The sequence below is a fragment of the Liolophura sinensis genome, chromosome 1 (genome assembly GCF_032854445.1).
Source record: "Liolophura sinensis isolate JHLJ2023 chromosome 1, CUHK_Ljap_v2, whole genome shotgun sequence".
Taxonomy (NCBI): domain Eukaryota; kingdom Metazoa; phylum Mollusca; class Polyplacophora; order Chitonida; family Chitonidae; genus Liolophura; species Liolophura sinensis.
Window position 1 is genome coordinate 95,427,228 of NC_088295.1, and position 24,951 is coordinate 95,452,178.

Genomic DNA, 24,951 nt, shown 5'->3' on the forward strand with positions numbered 1-24,951 from the left:
AAAATTAACAGTAAAACTTCCGCCTCAAAATAGGCGGAACTGCTGAAAACGTGAAGTTATGACACCAGGTCACGAACAATTGCGAGATTAAAATTGGACAACGGGCCTGCCGTTCTGCAGAACGCAAAGAATAGAATTGCGACACCAGGTGGTCTTGAATGTCGCCAACTTTCCGAGCCTGCGATGCCGTTCAAAAACAGTCAGCAAGTGGTACTGCAGGTCCCTGTGGAAAAGGCTGGGCACCACCTTAAGATGGTCGATCACGTGATTGTGTGCTACCACGTAGCACCGGTGCCTCCAAATTGACCAGATACAAAGAAACACCTGATCTCTGACGACCGGTTTCAATGAAGGCGGCACTTGTCTCAAGTCCCCCCACAACACATCTTCCAGGCTGAACGAGAACCCTCGTCCAAGGAGGCGCCCAATTGTCCGTTCCAACATCTGCCACATGCTGGACCCAACCGGGCAATGCCACACAAGGTGTTCTACGGTCTCGTCCTGAGACGAGCACAAAGGACAGTCGGCAGATGCAGACAGTCCTGCTCGGACTAACTTATGCCCGACCCACCACTGTCTGTGCCACAGCAGCCAAACAGCCTCCTTAGCTCGGTTGTCTACCCCAGACTTACAGAGCGATAAAAACAAGTTCCTCCAGGACGATGGCACCGAACCCAACTGTTGCCACTTCTGGACTCCGGCGGGGGTTCTGTTGTCCACCAGAAGTATCCGATACCATCTTCTGGAGGAAAGCTGAGAAAGGTCCTGTTGATTAACTTGATACCTCGTCCGGCTGGGATTCGTAATAGTATCCGGCAGATTGAACCATGCCTTCGGTATTGCCCTTCGCACAGCTGCTAGGTGAGGCCAATTGACCGACTCCAAGACCAGCCACACTCTGGTGCCTCCATCCACAATATCCGACAATCGCCGGATACTGGGCGTGGCCGTCTTACCAGGCATCAAGGGTCTTCCACCCTCTCCCAAAATTAGGGGATTTCCATACAAATGCTGATCCAGAGCTTCCTGCCAAGAAGCCGGATCAGCCTCAGTCCGTTTCAGCTTAAAGAAGGTCTTCAGATGGTGGAAGTATCACCGAGGAAGAGAACTGAAACGCGTTGGCGCTTTAAGCAGCCGGAAAAAATCAACCACAGCGTGGGGTTCACTTTTCGACGCCACAAGCCTCCGGCCTACCTGAGCCCACCGAGACGAGCTCAACATAAGCCGCTCCAAAAAAGCCAGCTGTAAGGACTGAACCTTCTTGGGGATATCTACGAGGCCTAGACCTCCAATTGCCTTGGGGAGGGTACAAACTTTGAAAGAGACCAGAGGCTTTGTACTCTTCCACAAAAAATCCCGACACATCCCAACTAATGTGTGCTCCTTATCCGCCGGCAAGTCAAAAACTGAGGCAACATACCACAATTTCGACATTGCCAGCAAGTTTAATACAAGAACTCGCCCAACAATGCTTAGGCTTCTCTTGCTCCACCCCTTGAGGGTGCTGCCGACCTTCTGGATGCGGTCATTCCAGTTAACAGCAGCCGCGTTTTTTGCACCTTGTTTTACCCCCAAGAGTTTGACGTGATCCTGTGACCATTCAATACCCAAAGGAGTATCGGCACGACCCTTCCAAGCACCCAAGAATAACCCTTTTGACTTGGATCTGTTGACTTTGCAGCCAGACGCTTTCTGGTACTTGTTCAAGATCGTCTCAGTAATGTGGAAGTCTTCATCATCTCCCACGAAGAGAGATGCGTCGTTGCCATACTGGGAGATTTTGATCGAATCTTCGACATCAGGGACTCTCACTCCCTTCATGTCAGACCACCCCAAGAACCTCTGCGGCCAGAACGTAAAGCAGGGGAGACAGAGGACAGCCCTGGCGAACTCCACGCTCGAGGAGAACAGGGTCACCAATAAAACCATTCACCATTACACGATTTACAGGGGACTTGTAAAGAAGCCGGATCCATTTACAAAAAACAGGCCCGAACCCCATCCGCTCCAACACTTTGTGCATAAAAACCCATTCCAAACGATCGAAAGCCTTCTCGTTATCAAGGCTTATGATTGCCGCCTCGATATCCTCGTGTTCGACCAGCTCTATAAGGTCCCGAACAAGGAAGCTATTGGTGAGGATTGACCTCCCTGGCACAGAACAGGTCTGATCACTGTGAACAACAAGGCCCATCACGGATCCAAGTCTCCCGGAACGGAATCATCCATTTCCGACGTCGTGTCGTCCATGGGGATAACTGATCCAGAGGCTTCAATGCCGCTAACTTGGTCTTTTGGGGTGTCCTAAAAAAATGGCCTCTGAAGCGGTGCTCCATAAGGACTCATTTACATCTTGTTTTGCAGTTGGCTGGGAAAAGGTAAATGACTGACTCCACAAGTCTTGTGAAGAGTCTTGCTCGGGAGACTGACCGGTCGAGCTGTACGGAACCAACGGTTCAGTGAAACCCAACGATACTTTCTCCTGTTTGACCTGGCTAGAAACTGATGAAATACCATCATCTGCATTTTTGTCCACATCATTTTCCTCCTCTTTACCCCCTTCATTCCTACCACCCTCCTGCCCGTCCTTACCATTATCCATAGCATCTTTATCCTTCCCGTCCTCTGCCTCATTCACCTCATTTTTATCATCATTACCCACTACATCATTGCTACTCTCCTGTCCACCATCCGTATCCCCATTAACCATTTCACAATCATCCTCAGCCTCATTACTATCATCCGTGTCATCGTCACTGTCATCCTTTCCGTCATTATCTTCCCGCTCATTGTCATGATCATCATTATTCATATCCTAGTCGTCCTTATTACCATCGTCCTTATCATTACAATTATCATCCATCGCAACTGCGATGTCATCTTCATCTCCACTACTTCTCCCATTGTCGCTACTCTCAGTGTCCAGATCTTGAGGACAATTCTTTTGGAAATGACCTTCTTGCCTGCAAATCAAACATTTGTTTTTCAGTGGGCAGTCATTTTTGAGGTGGTCTGTCGCCTGGCACAGGTGACAAGCTCGCACCTGCCCTCTGTACCAGACTGGTAACCGAAAAGATGCTCCCACCCAATGGCTTCAGGAATGGTGGACGAAATGTTGCTCATCCATACTCTCCTAACCCCATTTTGCAAGGTTCTGTCGAACAGGTAGCATTCTCGTGCGACAGAGTGCACCGTTCAAACTGTTTGAGAATAGCCCCTATCCGTTCATCCGGAATCTCGTAGGGGCTCTTCACCTTCACCAAAGTTCTGGATTGTTCAACTTCATAAACCGGACAGTTTACTCCATTAAGCACCAGATCTTCATTAAGTAGTTTGTGCTTGACCTTCTCATTGGCGACAGTGACATTCCACAGATCCCCAGTAACGTGGACCAAACCCCTCAACACTTTGGGTCCGCTGCCGATGCGTTCCTGCAACCCATGATAAACGTCAATCGCTTTTACATTGCCTTTAATTCGCAATTAAAGGCTAAGAGGCCTTTTAATCCGGAAAGCCATTCTTGTGGTAAAAAAAAAAAAACCTCGCCCAAAGGAGCCACCTGGCTGACACGTCCAACTGTGTGGACGGCCAGTCAGGTACTGCACTGTGTTCTCAACCCCTTGAATGATCAACTGTCAAGTGACAGTGGCCAATGAACTTCGTGCAAGAGTGCACGAATTTGCTGCCTGTTAGTGACACAAGCCTTTGTGTGCCCTGCTAGCCCGGGATTAATGGAGCTCGACCGGGCAAGCTGACCTTGTTCACTGTCCTATGTTGTAACCTGTATAGGCCTCCAACACAGGCCACGACAACCGGTGACCGAGCAAAGCCGCGCGGGCTGGCTCACCGGCCACGCTGGCCAAACACCAAAACGTCCAAAAAACTGGTCAAAAATATGGAATTTCTGACCACAAACTATATCAATCGACAGCTCGTGCCTGTCTGTGTCTGTGTGTCTGTATGTATGTATGTATGTTTTGTTTTTTTTGATTGTTGTTTTACGCCGTACTCAAGAATATTTCACTTATACCACGGCGGGTATGTATGCATGTATGTATGTATGTATGGTGATAACTCTCACAAAAGACAATCTCGCGTTTTTGTGGTTTGTGACTTATGAAAAGACCTTCATTTGCTTATAGAAGCTGATTTATTCGTATATTTCTGGAACCATTAAACACACTTTTAAAAAATAGAACTCATAACCACTTTTGAATTTGTTTTCTCCTGGCCATCCTTAAAAATCTAAGACAAAAACCCAAATAAATGTATTTTCTTTGTGAAACGCGTTAGACTAAATTGCTAGTCAGCTATCGGATTTAATAGTCAAAGTCAGCCTCAGGCTTTTTGTGAAGCGAACCCCTAGATTTGTAGTGTACCTCAGGCTAGCATGATTAATGCCTGTAGCCACGGTTTTTGGAGTGTACCTCGGGCAAGCATGATTAATGCCTGTAGCCACGATTTTTGGAGTGTACCTCGGGCAAGCATGATTAATGCCTGTAGCCACGATTTTTGGAATGTACCTCAGGCAAGGAGGACTAGTGCCTGCAGTCAGGGTTTTTCGAGTGGACCTTAGGCTAGCATGACTAGTGCCAGCGGTCAGGGTTTTTGGAGTTTACCTCAGACATACAAGACTAGTACCTGCAGCTTGGGTTTTAGAGTTGGGCTTCAGATCTCCCTGGAATATAATTATATGGAGAGTGTCTTATAGTGTGGTCCAAAATTCATTTTCAGCTGTACCTATAATTGTCAACTCAAGGGAAGTAGAATTTCCTCATATTCCGTTTTCTCACATTTTCCTCAAACAGCTCAGCGGGCTGCGGATCGTAACCAAAGATGTCAAAGTCTGGTTTGTAAAGTGTTTGCAGTTTCAGCATGTCCTCCATTGGCACCTGGCTGTATGCCTCCAATAGAGCTTCTTGTCGGTTTAGCTTGCGTAGGTTTTTATCGCTGTCCCCTTTGTACTTCTGTAAGATAAACGTCTTCACTTCTTCCTTGGAAACTGATTTATCATGGCTGAACCAATCTGGAAATTCAACAGATTTATTTAGGATGCCGCGCACCTGTTCTTTTCGTAGAAGTCTCAGCAGTGTTTCTGGTAAAGACATGCAGTTCTGCGCATGTGAGTTATACCGACCGTAGAGACCATACACGTTTTTCTCAAGACGGTCTACCTCGCTTTCACTTTCCATATCACGAAAAATTATATCATCACCAATGTACTTTTCCAAAATGTAGTTGAGGTCCTGAGAAATTGTCTCCAACTTACCAATGAGGTCATATTCCACCTCGCAAGGAGAACATACCATGTACATGGGCATCCAGTGCAGGTTAAGACCAGCTTTTGTCTCCACAGTACGGATGACGTGCTTAATAAATTCAGGAAACGTGACGTTGTGCCCACAGGATAGTGACAGTTTGTCTGGGTTCTTTCGATTATTGCGGATGATGACTTTCCCAATGTTCCAAAATGATGGATTTGTAGTGAAGAATTTATCGATATAACATGCCAGCAGTCTGGAATATGGTTCTCGGACGAATAAAAACGTGGTGAAGTTTTTTAATGTCCAGTGAGCAACGCCGAACGGATATTGGCCAAGAGTCGGTTGAGAATTGTCATGGCCAGTTTTCACGTCAAAAGGGCTGAGTCCAGTTTTCGTCCCCGAAGACACCTGGAACACCCTTTTCCAAAACGACGAGGCAACTTTAGCAATGGGACAATACAACAGCTTGTGTTTCTCATCCACCGACAGCCTATTGCCGATTAAATCTCTCCCTCCGTACTCGCTGATTTTGCCTTTGCATGCCTTCAGCAGGGTTTCTCGTCGTTCTCTGTACACACTGTCACTCTTCTGAAATAACTGGGAAAAAACACTGACAATGAAGCAATATATAATAACGTGTGAACCCGGGCATTACTATCAAAACATAGGCAAGGTGGCGGTATACATGTACTTCTATGTCTAACTTTAAAGGAAAAAAGCAATAGTGAAAACTAGGCTGGCAGGCCCTCTGATGTACACGAGATCGAATACTGTTACAGTGATCTTGTGCACGAGATTGAATACTCTGATGGGGATCTTGTACATGTCATCCAATACTGTTATGGCTTGCACACCAGAGCGAATACTGTTACAGTGATCTAGTGCACGAGAATGAATACTGTTACAATGATCTTGTGCACGAGATTGAATACTCTGATGGGGATCTTGTACACGACATCCAATACTGTTATGGTGAACTTGTAAACCAGAGCGAATACTGTTACAGTGATCTAGTGCACGAGACTGAATACTGTTATAGTGATTTTGTACACGAGATTGAATATTGTTGTGCACAAGATCGAATACTCTTATAGCCATTTTGTACAACTGATCGAATACTGTTATGGTGATCTTGTACAGCAGAGCTAATACTGTTATGGTGATCTTGTACACGAGATCGAATACTGTTATAGTGATCTTGTACACGAAATCGAATACTCTTACAGTGATCTTGCACACCTGATCGAATAGTGATCTTCTACACGAGATCGAGTACTGTTAGTCATCTTGTACACCTGATCTAATGAAAATAAGACAATTGTCTAAACTTTAGTTTAACTAAACAGATAAGAGTTGTATTGAAAACTTTAGTTTAACTAAATAGGTAATACTTTTAATTTTTATGTTCTTGGCGAGAGGACACAAGGTGTCAGGTAGTGATGAGGCTGGAGGTCACGACCCTTTCACGTTGCTAGGAATCTCTCTACATTGGTGGGATAGGAAGATCCAGATTATGACGGTCAACCTATGTGAAGATTTGAACGGTTACTGTCTCGCAGGCTGATAGGCACCAGGGCTTATTCAGCATGGTTCGATTTTGGCTGAGTTACAGCTCTAAACGTTGACATTGTCTCTTGTGGAAAATTGAACAGGTGACAAGCCATACATAGCTGCTTCTTGCTGTAGAGGTTGACCTGTGTTTAGGGGAGAATGGCTGGAATAAACCATTCCACGATGCTTCTTTGGTGAACTGATGAACGAGTTACATGAAAACTAAACAAAAAAAAAAATGGTGCGACAGTCGACCTAGGGTGAATATTCGGTCATAAGTCCGTTTTTCCACTCATTTTGAAGATTTTGGACACTTTTTTCAAAACTAGCATACGATGGAAGGTGTAATCAAGTATGTCGCATGAGCTGATTTGATTGATTGGACTATATGTTTTAGTGTGAGGCAGTCTTTACAAACATATATATATATATATATATATATATATATATATATATATATATATATATATATATATATAATTGAATTTCGTTCAATTTTTCTGAATAAATGCGTACAAAGTAGTTAAATTTAACTAGATTTACTAAAACTTGCGTCTGTTGTTGCTCGACAATATTTACTTAATACATTGCAATTAAACCAGAAAATCAATTTTTAAACTGACAACAATAAATAGAAGCAGGATAATACCATCGTACACCCGACGATGACAGAAAGCGATGTTACGATGATGCAAGGCGATGACACCAAGGCGTGTCCTCCCTTCGTGCATTCGCTTCGTGCCATCCCGCCATAGCTTTGTGCCATCGTGCCATCGCTTTTTGCCATCGCTGGACGATGTTACGATGGTGGCCTTATCCGGCTACCATACTGTGTGGGCTTCTTTGTACTTACCCTGGAGAACAAGGACAGATGAGAAGCATTACCTGAAACAAATAACGCACTCTACACAACATAGTTCTTGTTTGACAACCTCTTGTTTGGCAAGAGAAGAATGAAGCCATTAAAAGTTAAAGCATACCAAAACTATTGCTGATGGCAAGAGGAAACAGATTCTAATGAGGTCATTTGCCATTTTATTTATGCCACGAATAAAATTGGAGATTGGAGGTTTGAGTATTGTAGTATGTTTTCCCACTTTTGCTGAACTTATAGGTTAGTTTTTCTCCCACATAATCGATTCGCATCATTCATGTACGTTAAAACACCTTACTTGACTGTACAAACTGGGTGACACATCGTCACGTTATCACGTATGAATGATGTACAACACAGGCCGGCATCACCGCTTACTCCAGCTTCCGCACACACACTAACAGTATCACGTAGGGGTAATGTACAAAATTGGCTGGCAGTACCGCTTGTTCCACCTACAGCACACACCCTAGTATCTTGTAGGAGTAATGTACAATGCTGGCTGGTAGTACCACTTATTCCACCTTCAGCATACATTCTGATAGTATCACGTATGAGTAATGTACAACACTGGTTGGCAGTACCACTTATTCCAGCTTCAGCACACACCCTGATAGTATCTCGTAGGGTTAATGTACAACACTGGTTGGCAGTACCACTTATTCCAGCTTCATCACACACCCTGATAGTATCTCGTAGGGTTAATGTACAACACTGGTTGGCAGTACCACTTATTCCAGCTTCAGCGCACACCCTGTTAGTATGATGTAGGGGTAGTGTACAACACTGCCAGGCAGTACCGCTTATTCCAGCTTCAGCGCACACCCTGTTAGTATGATGTAGGGGTAGTGTACAACACTGCCAGGCAGTACCGCTTATTCCAGCTTCATCACACAACCTGATAGTATCACGTATAAGCAATGTACAACGCTGGCTGGCAGTACCGCTTATTCCAGCTTCAGCACACACCTTGACAGTATAACGTATGGGTAATGTACAACACTGGCTGGCAGTACCGTTTATTCTAGCTTCAGCACACACCCTGATAGTATCACGTTGGGGTAATGTACAACACGAGCTGTCAGTAGGCCCCACAGCTTATTCCAGCTTCAGCACACACCCTGTTAGTATAACGTAAAGGTAATGTACAACACAGGCTAGTAGTACCGCTTATAAGGGCTTCCTCATACGCCCTGATAGTATCACGTATGGGTAATGTAAAACACTGACTGGCAGTACGGCTTATTCCAGTTTCAGCACACACTCGGATAGTATCACGTATGAGTAATGTATAACAATACCTGATGACGTCAGCGTTGTGTTGTAAGATGTCATGATGAATACGAAGGCCAGAATAGCTGCCCCCAGCAAAAGAGTCTTCCGGTTAGAATGCCCCATCGTATAGCTGATGATTAGGCCGATATCCTGCTATGCATATCCTGCTGGGTATATCCCGCTGCTGAGTGTGTCCTGTTGAATACACCCTGCTGAATATATCCTGCTTAACGAGAAAGACAAAAGTTTCGGTTACCCAAGGGAAGGGGGTGCACATTGAGGACGTGACCTGAGTACCGTGAAACATTTACCCACAGACTTAACGATTTGTACAATAACATCAAAACACCCCCTCTAGCCAGTAGAAAATACAACTGCAACAGCTTTGTGTTTCAGACATTCACTGTAGCCAGTGGAGAATACATCTGCCACAGCTTCGTGTTTCAGACATCTGCTGTACTCAGTAGAGAATACAACTGCCACATCTTCGTGTTTCAGACATCCGCTGTACCCAGTAGAGAATACCACTACCACAGTTTCGTGTTTCAGACATCTGCTGTGACCAGCAGAGAATACAACTGGAACAGCTTTGTGTACCAGACATCCACTGTTGCCAGGCTACAGCTACAGTACAACTTTGTCTGAGTTTCTTGATTCAGACATGCCCGTAGGCAGTGCACAATACCACTACCTGAGCTTCACGTTCCATATACATGCCTGTAGTCAGTACATAATACCACTACCTGAGCTTCGCGTTCCATACATGCCTGTAGCCAGAACAACAATACCATTACCTGAGCTTCGCGTTCCATACATGCCTGTAGCCAGTACACAATACCACTACCTGAGCTTCGTGTTCCATACATGCCCATAGCCAGTACACAATACCACTACCTGAGCTTCGCGTTCCATATACATGCCTGTAGCCAGAACACAATACCACTACCTGAGCTTCGCGTTCCATACATGCCTGTAGCCAGAACACAATACCATTACCTGAGCTTCGCGTTCCATATACATGCCTTTAGTCAGTACATAATACTCCCACCTGAGCTTCGTCTTCCATACATGCCTGTAGCCTGAACACACTACCACTACCTGAGCTTCGTGTTCCATATACATGCCTGTAGTCCAATACATAATACCACTACCTGAGCTTCGTGGTTCACACATGCCTGTAGCCAGAACACACTACCACTACCTGAGCTTCGCGTTCCACACATGCCTGTAGTCAGTACACAATATCACCACCTGAGCTTCGCGTTCCATATACATGCATTTAGTCAGTGCATAATACCACTACCTGAGCTTCGCGTTCCATATACATGCCTGTAGTCAGTACACAATACCACTACCTGAGCTTCGTGTTCCATACATGCCTGTAGCCAGAACACAATATCACTATCTGAGCTTCGCGTTCCATATACATGCTTTTAGTCAGTACATAATACCACCACCTGAGCTTCGTGTTCCATATACATGCCTGTAGTCAGAACACAGTATCACTACCTGAGCTTCGTGTTCCATACATGCCTGTATCCAGCCCACAATACCACTATCTGAGCTTCGCGTTCCATACATGCCTGTAGCCAGTATACAATACAACCACCTGAGCTTTGCGTAAATATATGTATGTAAAATAGAATTTAAAATTTTCCTTCGTGTTTCTAATTGTCACTCTAAGCATTTAAAGTTTAAAAGACGACTCAGATTTTGTTTTGTATAGGCATTGAACTCTTGTAGCACTTTCATCACACTGTTGGGCGTCAAGTTAAAGTTTGATAGAGCTACCTTCGACACAAGTGAAAAAAAAAACTCGCTGCGGAAATCACACTTAAAAATTGTGTTGCTGTCGAATCAGTTCGTTCGATCCACGGATCACGACGACTCGCCCAAAATTCATTCAGCATTCCCAGTGACTAAAATCTAGCAGATTACGGATTGAAATTGCCATGCAAATAATTTTACGTCTATGAGTCGTGATTCTTTATCCTCAGTTGCATCAAAAAAAGAGGAAAAAAAAAAGAAAAAAGGGCATGTTTTATTTACTTATTTGAATAATATTTTTGTTATAATTTTTTTTCCTGTTAAAATGTGAACAGCTGTAAAAAGCCGGCTGTTTTGTTGTAATTTCGAATTCCAGAGTGCAGTCCTGCATAGGCAGATGTTCAGTAATGGCACTAATTGAATTTTAGATAGCGGTATCTATTTTAGCAACAAGGCGCATTAAATATTGCTGTGAGTGTCTTCAATTATTTTAATGTTTATTGCATTTATTTACAAAACTATGGTATATAAAATGAAAACCGAGCGGTAAGGTTAAATTAAATTGCGTAATGTTATGGGATTTATAGCGCAGAAGAATAATTAACTGTCAGCAGGTGTATGGCAGGTGGGTTCCGTTTGAGGATGATATAGGATGTGGACAGCGGCTATACTTACGTATATATTTAAGGGAAGAGAATGAAAATGTACCATTCAGGTCCGATTAAAGTACTGTTGGTTTTCATCCGAATGGTGAAGCAAAATTTGAACACATTGGATCTGAGTTTAAATGCTGATTTAACATTTTAGCTCTCCCTGTTATTGTAAACTGTCTTTACAAAACATTTGTTTTGTTTAGAGAGTTGATTACGTATGCCTCGAAAATCCAGAATAAAGAGGCCAACTGGCTGTCATCAACCGGGCAACTCGCACCTTGACCAAATCGAACTCAGCGCACATAGCATCCTGTGTGTGGGCATTAAGGGAGCGGCTTCTTATAAAAAGAAATGTCGAGGCCATTCTCTAATTTAGTGACATGACCATTACTCTTCAGACATCTAAATGGAATGAGGAACCCATTCTGGGTGACATGGACTTTTTTATGTGCTATCGTCTTTCTTTCTGATCAGAACCGGTTCTTCTGATGCTCACATTTAAAAATTGTGAAAAGAATCGTCGTATGTAAAATATTCTTCAGCGCAACAAAACATATCGGTCAAAGAATATTCAGATGCCTGCAGCAAGCTTTTTAGAACTATGAACACGAATCAAGACAAAAAAATACAATAAACGATAGCAAATAAGTAATACATAGGCCAAAGGGCTTCTGCCAGTACAAAACATATAAACAATTTTTAAAATTTATTTGATTGGTATTTCACGTCTTACTCAAGAATATTGCACTTATATGACGGCAGCCAGCATTATGGTGGAAGAAAACACGGTCTAAAATTTGCCCGATATGGAGTCCGTGAGATATTAAGTTAGAAATTAAGACGGCGTGTATACTGTAAATCTTCAACCTTTTCCATCACTAAAGGATTTTTCATAGAAATTTGTGCATAGGATTATTATGAAAATGATGCTAAACATGATTTGTTGCACTTAAGATGCAAGTTTATTAAATTGGGCAAATTTTTTCTCTACATTCCATAATTACGTCAGAATGTTTCAAAATAATGATCGCAGTGGTGGTTGAAGAACTAGGGTAACGCTAACATGTATATCAGTTGTAAGATAAATGATGTATACAGAATTTTTGAAGTTAAACAAAACTACTATTCTGATTTAAGACGGTGTCTTTTATTGCCTTAGACATTTGCTCTAACGCCTGTATTTTAAGACAAAACAGCCACGGGGTCTGGAAAGCGGGTTACCAATCTGAGATCATGTAGCAGTTAAGGGTCACACTGAGAAGGCCTTGTACACATGTTCTATTTACTTTTTTGATTGGTGTTTTACGCCTTACCCAAGAATATTTCACTTACAAGACGGCTCCAACATTATGGTGGGAAGAAACCGGGCACAAATCGGGGGATACCTTAGTTTATAATTCACAGCGGGGGGAGGGGCTGGGAAGACGGATAAACAACACATGGGAGATGACGGACATAAAATCCATTTTTCCCACTCCGTCAGTGATAAGTAAGCCCCAGGTTGTACCAAAAACATCACGTGAGTTCTGCAAAATCACCTAGACTACCTGGAAAGCTGAAAATTGCACAAATCCAGTATCGTAGACATCGACTTAAAACTAGGCATTTTCCTACATGGCATTTTGCGGAACGAATTTCTTCACTCACCCTGTTTGTAACCAGGGAAATCGCGTGGTCTATAGCTTCCGCCTTGTCGTATGGAATAGCATATAATTTCACTCAATTGATAGCATCGGGAGTCATACTTTCCCATGTATCTGAAGAAGAGAACAACTGCGGGCGATTTGACCATAACCTAGCGTGCATTATGACAACAGAGGTGTTTACTATATTCATCGGGTCTGTGGGATATGACATCGGCTCTGTCCTCGTAGAAATCGGCTCATCCTGGCAGCCGACGATAGTTCCTGAAACAATGTCCAGACTTGCCGTACGCTACCCAGGCTTGGTGGCGCCACTACCCGGGTTAAAACAATAGCGAGTCTAACATCGTGTTCTCTGACAGCGGAGTTTCATATCCCTCCGTCTCTTAATCCCAGCTCAAACATTATTTACTTCAGCTAGCATTTTACACTGTGGGGAAGGGCATCTGTTTATCAGTTTAGCTTCCCAGTAAATGAAAGACACTGTCATATATTCACGGCATAATTCGTAAGACAAACCTGTCAAATACGAACATTGGACGGAAAGGATATTAACCTAAGCATTTAACGAGAATACAGTAGACTAATGTTTGGTAATGAATATTATAAGCTTAAAGGGATACAGTGGGATGATGGTTAGAATTGAATTGCTATAAGCTTTGCCTATTTCACCGGCTACACCTGTTACATAATTACTTCCACCGTGTACTGGGGAAACCGTTGTGTTATTTCTCACAAGATCTATCACTGTGAGCAGATGGGCAATCCACCTGGGGGACAGGGGGTCTCCTAGCTGGATGCAAGGGAGCCCTTTGTTTTGTGTTTTTGTGTGCGTGAGTGTGCGCGCGAGTGTATGTGTGTGTGTGTGTTAAAAGAGAGACGATTTAAACAGAACCGGTTACGTGTAATATTTAAACCACCTTACATCGTGTTTCAGGCATTTGTGGCTAGATCTGCTGGGAAAATCAAACTCATGTCAACAGTAAACAGAATAAAAGAAACGAGATCTGATACATTATAATCTGTTTATTATGGGTAAGAAACATCAAGTGACCCAGGATAGAGCCTTGATCGACTCCATATGAAACGGGAAACGAGACTGACCTGGTATTATTGAAACATACTTGAAACATACAGATAAACTCTAAACCTACCGTTAAGTTTCTATATAACCATAATGATTAAGTTCTGATAAGAAAAAATAGTATACCATGATTGTACGTGTAAAACGCCTTTGATAAGTCCAAGACACAAACAGTAATATACTTTATCCTTATACTGGGATTTGCAAGTTGCTCATATAGAGAACGCGCTTCATGAGAAGTTAAGTGGCTTGCTCTAAAACCATACTGATTAACCGACATTATTAGCTGATATCAAGTAATGATTCGCTTCGTGGTGAAAACTGGATTTTTTTTTAAGAATCTTACTCAAACTGGAAAATATTGCTGGGAAGCCGAAAAGGTTCATAGCAAATGAAAGCGAAGTGATTCAGGCACTAACATTCTGATCGACATCGGAATTTCATCTAGCCGAGCCGATGCACTAGATCATGGGGAGTGCACAATAATGCTGATACACCTTCACCCATGCAATAACCTCAAACATATACTGCACTTACCTAATCCTACCCATAACCATTAGCATATTTTATACCCGTGTTTTGCAACCATATCTATATTGTATGAATATACTTGGGTTTTTACTTCGATCGCAACTGAGACACAAATGATATCATCGACAACTTAGATGTTGTATGTTCACATACTCTGTTTTCTTGTGGCAGGGCGAGTTCATGCAGTCAAAGTGCTGCTGTATCTAAATTATCATGCCGGAGAAATCAGACATGACACCCAACCCACTCACATTACCAGACCTTCGAAGCTGACTCCCAGGGCCGACTCCTCACAAAACGGTTGTATTCAGTATGACCTTGTTTTGATTAAACGTTATCCTGGCATGTCGTGAACATATACTCAAACCTAGATCTGACCTCCGTTTTGTTCTTTTCTGCTTAACTCTTAGAAATGCAGATCTGTACTTTTCTAGTCACTAACCTCTAGCTCGATCTTTTGGAGCATACTGTCCACAATATGTCAAAGCTGCACGCTACAAAAACAAGCTTCCTTTTTTCCTGTAGTAATGAATCACTATTGTAATGAAAGCCGTAACTCAAGAGCAAACGCCAGTGAACATCATGCATTCCCAGTAAGTCAAACTTCGCTAGCCGCCATTTTCAATTTGAGTTGGCGGCACTAGGCATATCCCTAAAAAAAGATAAACTCGAACGCTTGGACTGAAATCAAGAAGATGTACTCCATCAGAAAGGCGACAGACAGTTTGCTTAGGAGTCTTGAATTTAACTTGTGTTTTAATAATAAACAGAAGGAAATATAAGCAACTATTGTGAAAAAAATGATGACAATTTTTGGAAGAGCAGAATAGAAAAAGTGTCACGTGTCTTGAAAATGGCGACTTATTAGGTTCTGCTGATGACAGAGTGGACGCACCAGTTATATTGGTGTTAATTGTGACATTGTGGCTTTTAGTATTCCTCATATCCAAATAAGGGTGATATGAATTCACAAGCTTGGCTGAAAACATGGCCAACCGACCTCGGAGCAAACTGAGTCCTTAGTGTGTAATCACAAGCATCTGATCTTTGTTCTGTGACCACTAACATATACTGTGATCTTTGTTCTGTGACCACTAACACATGCTATGATCTTTGTTCTGTGACCACTAACATATACTATGATCTTTGTTCTGTGACCACTAACATGTACTGTGATCTTTGTTCTGTGGCCACTAACACATGATATGATCTTTGTTCTGTGACCACTAACATGTACTGTGATCTTTGTTCTGTGACCATTAACACATGCTATGATCTTTGTTCTGTGACCACTAACATGTACTGTGATCTTTGTTCTGTGACCACTAACATGTACTGTGATCTTTGTTCTGTGACCATTAACACATGCTATGATCTTTGTTCTGTGACCACTAACATATACTGTGATCTTTGATCTATGACCACTAACATGTACTGTGATCTTTGTTCTGTGACCACTAACATATACTATGATCTTTGTTCTGTGACCATTAACACATGCTATGATCTTTGTTCTGTGACCACTAACATATACTGTGATCTTTGATCTATGACCACTAACATGTACTGTGATCTTTGTTCTGTGACCACTAACACATGCTATGATCTTTGTTCTGTGACCACTAACATATACTATGATCTTTGTTCTGTGACCACTAACATGTACTGTGATCTTTGTTCTGTGGCCACTAACACATGATATGATCTTTGTTCTGTGACCACTAACATGTACTGTGATCTTTGTTCTGTGACCATTAACACATGCTATGATCTTTGTTCTGTGACCACTAACATGTACTGTGATCTTTGTTCTGTGACCACTAACATGTACTGTGATCTTTGTTCTGTGACCATTAACACATGCTATGATCTTTGTTCTGTGACCACTAACATATACTGTGATCTTTGATCTATGACCACTAACATGTACTGTGATCTTTGTTCTGTGACCACTAACATATACTATGATCTTTGTTCTGTGACCATTAACACATGCTATGATCTTTGTTCTGTGACCACTAACATATACTGTGATCTTTGATCTATGACCACTAACATGTACTGTGATCTTTGTTCTGTGACCACTAACATATACTATGATCTTTGTTCTGTGACCACTAACAGATACTGTGATCTTTGCTCTGTGACCACTAACATATACTGTGATCTTTGTTCTGTGACCACTAACATATACTGTGATCTTTGATCTATGACCACTAACACATGCTATGATCTAGGCTTTCAAGAAAGAAAAACATATTCTCCCTAAGTATAAAAATAAAAATTCTTAAAAAAGAAAAAAATGTTCTTCTTTGCTGTGACAATGATCAGGGAAAAAATCGGGGTATCTTCGCCGTCAGCTGTAACTATTTATTAAATAGTCCTTGCTTGTGATTTTTCCCATGTTGGGTTTTGTAGTCATTTTATTTTGTTAACTTTATAATAATAGTGATTAATATTTCAAAATGCTAAATTTCATTTTATTCAGCTGTTTTGGGGAACCAGCATGATAGTTTATAAGGGTTTACAACACTTCACGTAATTATATTGTTACCTAAGGAAAGCCTGGAATCTGCTTTTCACCTGACTTTTGACTTCCAACAAAATCTATGAATGGCTTGTAACCAGGCGAATAGTGGTTGTAGTTTAGATTTAAGACAGACTTTCCTGTTTTTCTGCATGAAAAAATGACAGCTCACTACAGCTTCATCATACCTGATATCAGTGTTAAATACACCGTATAGAATTACTCGTAAATTGTTAATAGTGCTACAAAACATCACAAAGATCAAACAGTTTATATCTACCACTGATTCAGCTAGAACCTGATATTTTTGCCAAACAAAGGAACAATGTACATCTTTTGGTATTAATTGATTTTGGGAAAGATTTAGACCTAAATCCCGACACCAAAGGTATTGAAATAGATGTACTGAATATAGGCTGGGTGAGTATATATGCAGACGACACGGAGTTCTTCCAGTGAGTGGTCTTTAGAGCAAACCCATCAGTTATACAAATATACTGAGCGGTTTAAAACACATTGATGTGGATAATTCCACTTGTACATATCGCTCTGTTCAGTTATGTGAGCGGCTAGGCGGCTCTTCAGTCAGTATTCTGGTTGTAAAAACTGAAACAAGAATAGATAAAACTGAAACCCAACTTTAATTGCAAATCATGAAGACAAAATATAGTTCAGGAATGAAAAAGTTAGCCTATAGGCACATACTACATTAGTGTACAAAAATGGCTCTTCACATAAAAAGTATAAACAATATACCTTTTATATATGGTCACCAATAGAATGTTAGCCGATAGATAAACTGCACCGCGAAGACCAATTGTCAATGGAAAACGTTTGACTAGACGCAAATGACCCCATAAATAATCTCAACTGCCAGGATAAACAACGGAAAACGTTTGACTGGACTCAAAAATATGTGAATATAAACTTATCTGTATCCATGTAGGCTTCACTACTTGTGGAATTTCGGGCTCAAGCTAATCTATAACAAAGTATATCAGCGTTGAAATTTAAATTTACGAATGATATAAAATGTCCGTGAGACTAGAGAGACATCTGACGTCTTGTGCAGTGATTAGAGATTGGTTGTTTGCAGCAGTCAGTCATAATTGTATTGTGCTATTCCGCTAAAGCCGCGGATTTTTTCGCTTGTAGGGACAAATTTAATCGTCCGCGAAATACGCTGAAGATATTCGCAGAACAGGTGCAGACACACTATTGTCTATTTCGTTTAGAGAGTCGTCCAATTTCAACTGAAATTCACAAAATATGCCTGTACGAGCGAAAAAATCAGTCCAGTGTGTCCCCAGCTTAAGTGACATACAGAAGTAAACAACGCGGGAAATCGCCGCCTCTGCTTGTTTACATCAGACACATTTTGACAGTTATAGGAGTGAGTAAGTGCTTGAAGTTTAAGGTCGTACTTGACAATTTTTTATTCATATGACGACGAAGTAGTCCTCAGAGTGCTTGTCATCTGCCGCTTTTATATCTACTGCTGCTTCACTGAGACGACTTATCGATGGCAAGTAAGCAGCCCCGCCATTATACTTATGCGAGACAACCAGTCGTTGCGCTATCTCCTCCATGCTGAAAGCCACACGAGGAAGTTACTTCCTCTTTTGAGGTCTTAAGAGTGACCCGACCTAGGATTGACCCTCGATCTACCACCTCCCGATGCGGTTGCTCTACCAACTGTGCTCTCGTGGAAATAACAATTATAGGAAAGCTGTAGGAAATGAGAGTCCGATATATTCCTGTAGAAATGGGCCGTTCTTGTCATTCGCCTTGGATAGCTAGTAAACATATTGCACTGTGAATATAAGGCTGAAAGAGCCATGCAGTTCTGTCTTGTGGTCTTCGAACAAATCATCGATTAACTGACAGAAATGCTCATTTTATTATTTGTTATTTTGCTGTAGACCTCGTGACTGAAACAAAAGGCACCAAACCCTCTCTTTCAGACAGACGAGACCTTATGACATAGTCAATGTTTGAGACATAGACATACATGTGGACATAGACGGTGGGTCATACTTAGCCTGTGCTACCCTTATTTCGCATCACATCATTGAATGGCAGAACAAAGCCTTTCAGCCCAAGAGGGCAGTGAATAACGCTGCTTACTTACCTCCTTAAGTGCCCGTATGTACCGTACTGCTCTTGTGTATGCACTTACACTCTGCAGAAGTCCGGTATATCAGTTTACAACCTCTCGTACTTGGACAAACCTTACTTTCAACTCCACTTTAAAATGAAGCCATGTCTGATTAAACGCATTAGACCTGTTAACAAATGTACATTCCTTTTTGAATGATTTCTTTGTGAATAATCCTGTGTTAAGTTATAAGTTATTTGAGGGGAGGTGGGGGGGTGGGGGGTGGAGGGGGTCTCAGCTGTCGCAGACGCATGGATCTTCCTTTTTTCTGGTAACAGCCTGACGCGCTGTTTACAGTGCAGCCTGTGTTGCCCGCAGACGTGGCGATATAGCTAAGCAAAGCATACATCATGTGTTAACTGCCATACACGTGATCAATGGCACGTGTTACAGACTTTTCTTGTTTAGTTTATTGATCTAATATATACATACATTAATAATATGTATATATGTTTTAAAATCAACGTGACTACACATAAAACATTATTATCAATTAGCAGACTTGTATATAACAATTTTCTTTAACGTTTGAGAAATACCTACTGAAATTAGACACTTTGGGGCTTTGGTTCAGTGTGGTTTAAAACCCCAATCGTTTATTTAACGCCTTAATAATCAATAAACTAGTGTAAAAATCATTCATCACTTATCATAAATGGTGATATTATTGAATAAATACACAATATAATCCCCTCCTCCACCCTGTCCCACCCACGCACCTCTCACCAGCATACCTCTATCAACCGCTAAGTGGCTGGCGAAGGGATACCTATCATCCCTCACCTCACCCCAGTCTTCCACTACCCATCGTGCATATGTATTTTCCAGCTGACTATTGCGCAGATTGACTGATCGACGGCGGAAATGTAACCTCGCCCACATGAAGATGACGTTGGCTAGGTCAGACATACTTTTCTTATGGCCATAGTCCAAAATTAATTTCCAATTTACTTTCATGTTAACATTTGGCCTCACAACACCGTCCCTAAAACTGGCGATTCCTGAACGCCCCGGGCGTGATAACTATTGTCCCTTTAAAAAAAAACACCCCAGTTAAATTCCTGATAGGAGTTCACCGGTGAACCAGAACTTTTTCACTACTTTTGCCTCGTGTGCATCTACCTCCATTTCGTTATAAACCTGATCATTTTTAGCTAGAATGAAACCTTGAGGCCTGCCCTACCTAATGATATTATTTGACGAGCATAAAAAACAATAAAGGCAGCCCAAAGGAGCAAAAGAAAATATACCTAAAAATACCGAGGGATCACGTTAATTGTAGACTGTAGCCCCGTGCAGAGACCCGTAGCCTGCCGCCTGCTATCTCTGTTGAGAGAGCTCACAACCTGATACAGATGGCTAATTAACATAATCGTGATTGGCCAAATGGAAATGATTGTAACATCGTACGTAATCCGGCACGCGTTGTTGTTGTACATTTACTGTGAATAAACAATGCTGAAGTAGATTTTATTTCGTTGGAAATGCAAGGCTCATGTCCACTTCAGCCAATGAAGAATTTTACTTGCTCGCCAAGGCACTTTTCTCGCACGGAGCGTTCACTGAATAACATAGGCTACGTCACCTTTCACTCGTATCAGAAAACCAGATGTCTTTCACAAGAGCATAGAATCCATAGGGGCCAATGGTCTGTCGTGGAAAGATCAGGTCCGGCACAGAATATAGCCTACCCCTGTGCAGCTGGTAGGGTTACCGTGGAAGAACTGTCGGATAGCATTTCTCCCTCGTTCTTGCTTGTTTGTGTTGATATCTACAAACATGTACTGTTCACAACATATAGTATAGACATGTAGACTGTGTATAGTTTGGTATTAATATTTTTTTTGCTTCAATTTTGTTTTCAAAACAATTTGTCATGTTATATTTCTGATAGTGAGGGTCAGTTATGTTATTCTTGCGAAGATGTATGCATCAGCCACTGTATATATTAACACGCAGTGAATACACAACATGCTGAGTAAGTGAAATTCCATGCATCAGCTGATTTATACATCAGTCCACATGTATTGTGTACACAGTATGCTGAATATCCGAAGTTGTATGCATCAGCTGATTTATACGTCAGTCCACGCATAGTGTGTACACAGTATGCTAAATGTCTGAAGTTGTATGTATCACCTGATTTATACATCAGTCCACACATAGTGTGTACACAGTATGCTGAATATCCGAAGTTGTATGCATCAGCTGATTTATACGTCAGTCCACACGTATTGTGTACACAGTATGGTGAATGTATGAAGTTGTATGTATCAGCTGATTTATACATCAGTCCACACATAGTGTGTACACAGTATGCTGAATATCCGAAGTTGTATGCATCAGCTGATTTATACATCAGTCCACACATAGTGTGTACACAGTAAGCTGAATGTGTGAAGTGGTATGTATCAGCTGATTTATACATCAGTCCACACACAGTGTGTACACAGTATGCTGAATATCCGAAGTTGTATGCATCAGCTGATTTATACGTCAGTCCACACATAGTGTGTACAGAGTATGCTGAATGTGTGAAGTTGTATGTATCAGCTGATTTATACGTCAGTCCACACATAGTGTGTACACAGTATGGTGAATGTATGAAGTTGTATGTATCAGCTGATTTATACATCAGTCCACACATAGTGTGTACACAGTATGCTGAATATCCGAAGTTGTATGTATCAGCTGATTTATACATCAGTCCACACATAGTGTGTACACAGTATGCTGAATATCCGAAGTTGTATGCATCAGCTGATTTATACGTCAGTCCACACGTATTGTGTACACAGTATGCTGAATGTGTGAAATTGTATGTATCAGCTGATTTATACATCAGTCCACACATAGTGTGTACACAGTATGCTGAATATCCGAAGTTGTATGTATCAGCTGATTTATACATCAGTCCACACATAGTGTGTACACAGTATGCTGAATGTGTGAAGTTGTATGTATCAGCTGATTTATACGTCATTCCACACATAGTGTGTACACAGTATGGTGAATGTATGAAGTTGTATGTATCAGCTGATTTATACATCAGTCCACACATAGTGTGTACACAGTATGCTGAATGTGTGAAGTTGTATGCATCAGCTGATTTATACATCAGTCCACACATAGTGTGTACACAGTATGCTGAATGGGTGAAGTTGTATGTATCAGCTGATTTATACATCAGTCCACACATAGTGTGTACAGAGTATGCTGAATATCCGAAGTTGTATGTATCAGCTGATTTATACATCAGTCCACACGTATTGTGTACACAGTATGCTGAATATCCGAAGTTGTATGTATCAGCTGATTTATACATCAGTCCACACGTATTGTGTACACAGTATGCTGAATGTGTGAAGTTGTATGCATCAGCTGATTTATACATCAGTTCACACATAGTGTGTACACAGTATGCTAAATGTGTGAAGTTGTATGTATCAGCTGATTTATACATCAGTCCACACATAGTGTGTACAGAGTATGCTGAATGTGTGAAGTTGTATGTATCAGCTGATTTATACATCAGTCCACACATAGTGTGTACACAGTATGCTAAATGTGTGAAGATGTATGTATCAGCTGATTTATACATCAGTCCACACGTATTGTGTACACAGTATGCTGAATATCCGAAGTTATATGTATCAGCTGATTTATACATCAGTCCACACATAGTGTGTACACAGTACGCTGAATGTGTGAAGATGTATGTATCAGCTGATTTATACATCAGTCCACACGTATTGAGTACACAGTATGCTGAATGTATGAAGTTGTATGTATCAGCTGATTTATACATCAGTCCACACATAGTGTGTACACAGTATGCTGAATATCCGAAGTTGTATGCATCAGCTGATTTATACGTCAGTCCACACGTATTGTGTACAGAGTATGCTGAATGTGTGAAGTTGTATGTATCAGCTGATTTATACATTAGTCCACACATAGTGTGTACACAGTATGCTGAATGTGTGAAGTTGTATGTATCACCTGATTTATACATCAGTCCACACATATTGTGTACACAGTATGCTGAATGTGTGAAGTTGTATGTATCAGCTGATTTATACGTCAGTCCACACATAGTGTGTACACAGTATGGTGAATGTATGAAGTTGTATGTATCAGCTGATTTATACATCAGTCCACACATAGTGTGTACACAGTATGCTGAATATCCGAAGTTGTATGTATCAGCTGATTTATACATCAGTCAACACATAGTGTGTATACAGTATGCTAAATGTCTGAAGTTGTATGTATCAGCTGATTTATACATCAGTCCACACATAGTGTGTACAGAGTATGCTGAATATCCGAAGTTGTATGTATCAGCTGATTTATACATCAGTCCACACGTATTGTGTACACAGTATGCTGAATATCCGAAGTTGTATGTATCAGCTGATTTATACGTCAGTCCACACGTATTGTGTACACAGTATGCTGAATATCCGAAGTTGTATGCATCAGCTGATTTATACATTAGTCCACACATAGTGTGTACACAGTATGCTGAATGTGTGAAGTTGTATGTATCAGCTGATTTATACGTCAGTCCACACATAGTGTGTACAGAGTATGCTGAATGTGTGAAGTTGTATGTATCAGCTGATTTATACATCAGTCCACACATAGTGTGTACACAGTATGTTAAATGTGTGAAGTTGTATGCATCAGCTGATTTATACATCAGTCCACACATAGTGTGTACACAGTATGCTGAATGTGTGAAGTTGTGTGTATTAGCTGATTTATACATCAGTCCACACACAGTGTGTACACAGTATGCTGAATATCCGAAGTTGTATGCATCAGCTGATTTATACATCAGTCCACACATAGTGTGTACAGAGTATGCTGAATATCCGAAGTTGTATGCATCAGCTGATTTATACGTCAGTCCACACGTATTGTGTACACAGTATGCTGAATGTGTGAAGTTGTATGTATCAGCTGATTTATACATCAGTCCACACATAGTGTGTACAGAGTATGCTGAATGTGTGAAATTGTATGTATCAGCTGATTTATACATCAGTCCACACATAGTGTGTACACAGTATGCTGAATATCCGAAGTTGTATGTATCACCTGATTTATACATCGCAGCTTTCCACTGTCTATTCGGTTAGGGAACAAACACCCATCCCGCAGACTAAAGCGATCGAATACCCCCTGACTACACTATACTGAATACATGTAATTATAACATGTAATTACAGGTACGTAATTGAGCTAACGGTGTACGCGGTACTAAATCTACACACAGCTCAGCTTTAAAACACGTCGTATGCGAGTCCAGATCGTAACTAAACACAGCCATAACCATGTGCAAGAACTTGATACGTAAATTTTCTCAACAAATTTAGACAATCCAGCTACATCATTTATTTTTCAAGGATTTTTGCAGATATTAGCGATTAGTTAGCTCCCTGTGTTGTAACCTGCAAATTCAAATGTTTATTGCCGGACAAGATATCTGCCCTGACTGAGGTATTTTAGCGCACTTCCCAATTGGCTACAGATAATTTGGGAGACGTAGGCGTCATTCGGGCAATTAAGCGTGTACTGGTAGGTGGTATGCGACATGGCATTGTCCTAACCGAATC

The 24,951-nt window shown here is 41.4% G+C and overlaps 1 protein-coding gene across 1 annotated transcript; it reads right to left on the reverse strand.

The window, feature by feature from the left end:
- Nucleotides 1-4,307: 4,307 nt before the first annotated feature.
- Nucleotides 4,308-19,384, reverse strand: LOC135461738 (carbohydrate sulfotransferase 11-like). The gene is made up of 4 exons (XM_064738962.1): nucleotides 19,301-19,384; nucleotides 8,991-9,190; nucleotides 7,669-7,700; nucleotides 4,308-5,861 (listed from the first exon to the last, which is right to left on the reverse strand). The coding sequence occupies exons 2-4, from the start codon at nucleotides 9,085-9,087 to the stop codon at nucleotides 4,755-4,757; spliced, it is 1,236 nt and encodes a 411-aa protein (XP_064595032.1). The 5' UTR covers nucleotides 9,088-9,190; nucleotides 19,301-19,384; the 3' UTR covers nucleotides 4,308-4,754.
- Between the last annotated feature and the right edge of the window lie 5,567 nt (nucleotides 19,385-24,951).

What these genes read in the sequence shown, in the direction of transcription:
- LOC135461738 (XM_064738962.1), bottom strand. Translation starts at nt 9,087, where the DNA reads ATGGGGCATTCTAACCGGAAGACTCTTTTGCTGGGGGCAGCTATTCTG. An exon ending in CACAACGCTGACGTCATCAG is followed by an intron (nt 7,701 to 8,990) that starts GTATTGTTATAC and finishes TATTTGTTTCAG; the next exon opens with GTAATGCTTCTCATCTGTCC. An exon ending in ATCTGTCCTTGTTCTCCAGG is followed by an intron (nt 5,862 to 7,668) that starts GTAAGTACAAAG and finishes GTTTTTTCCCAG; the next exon opens with TTATTTCAGAAGAGTGACAG.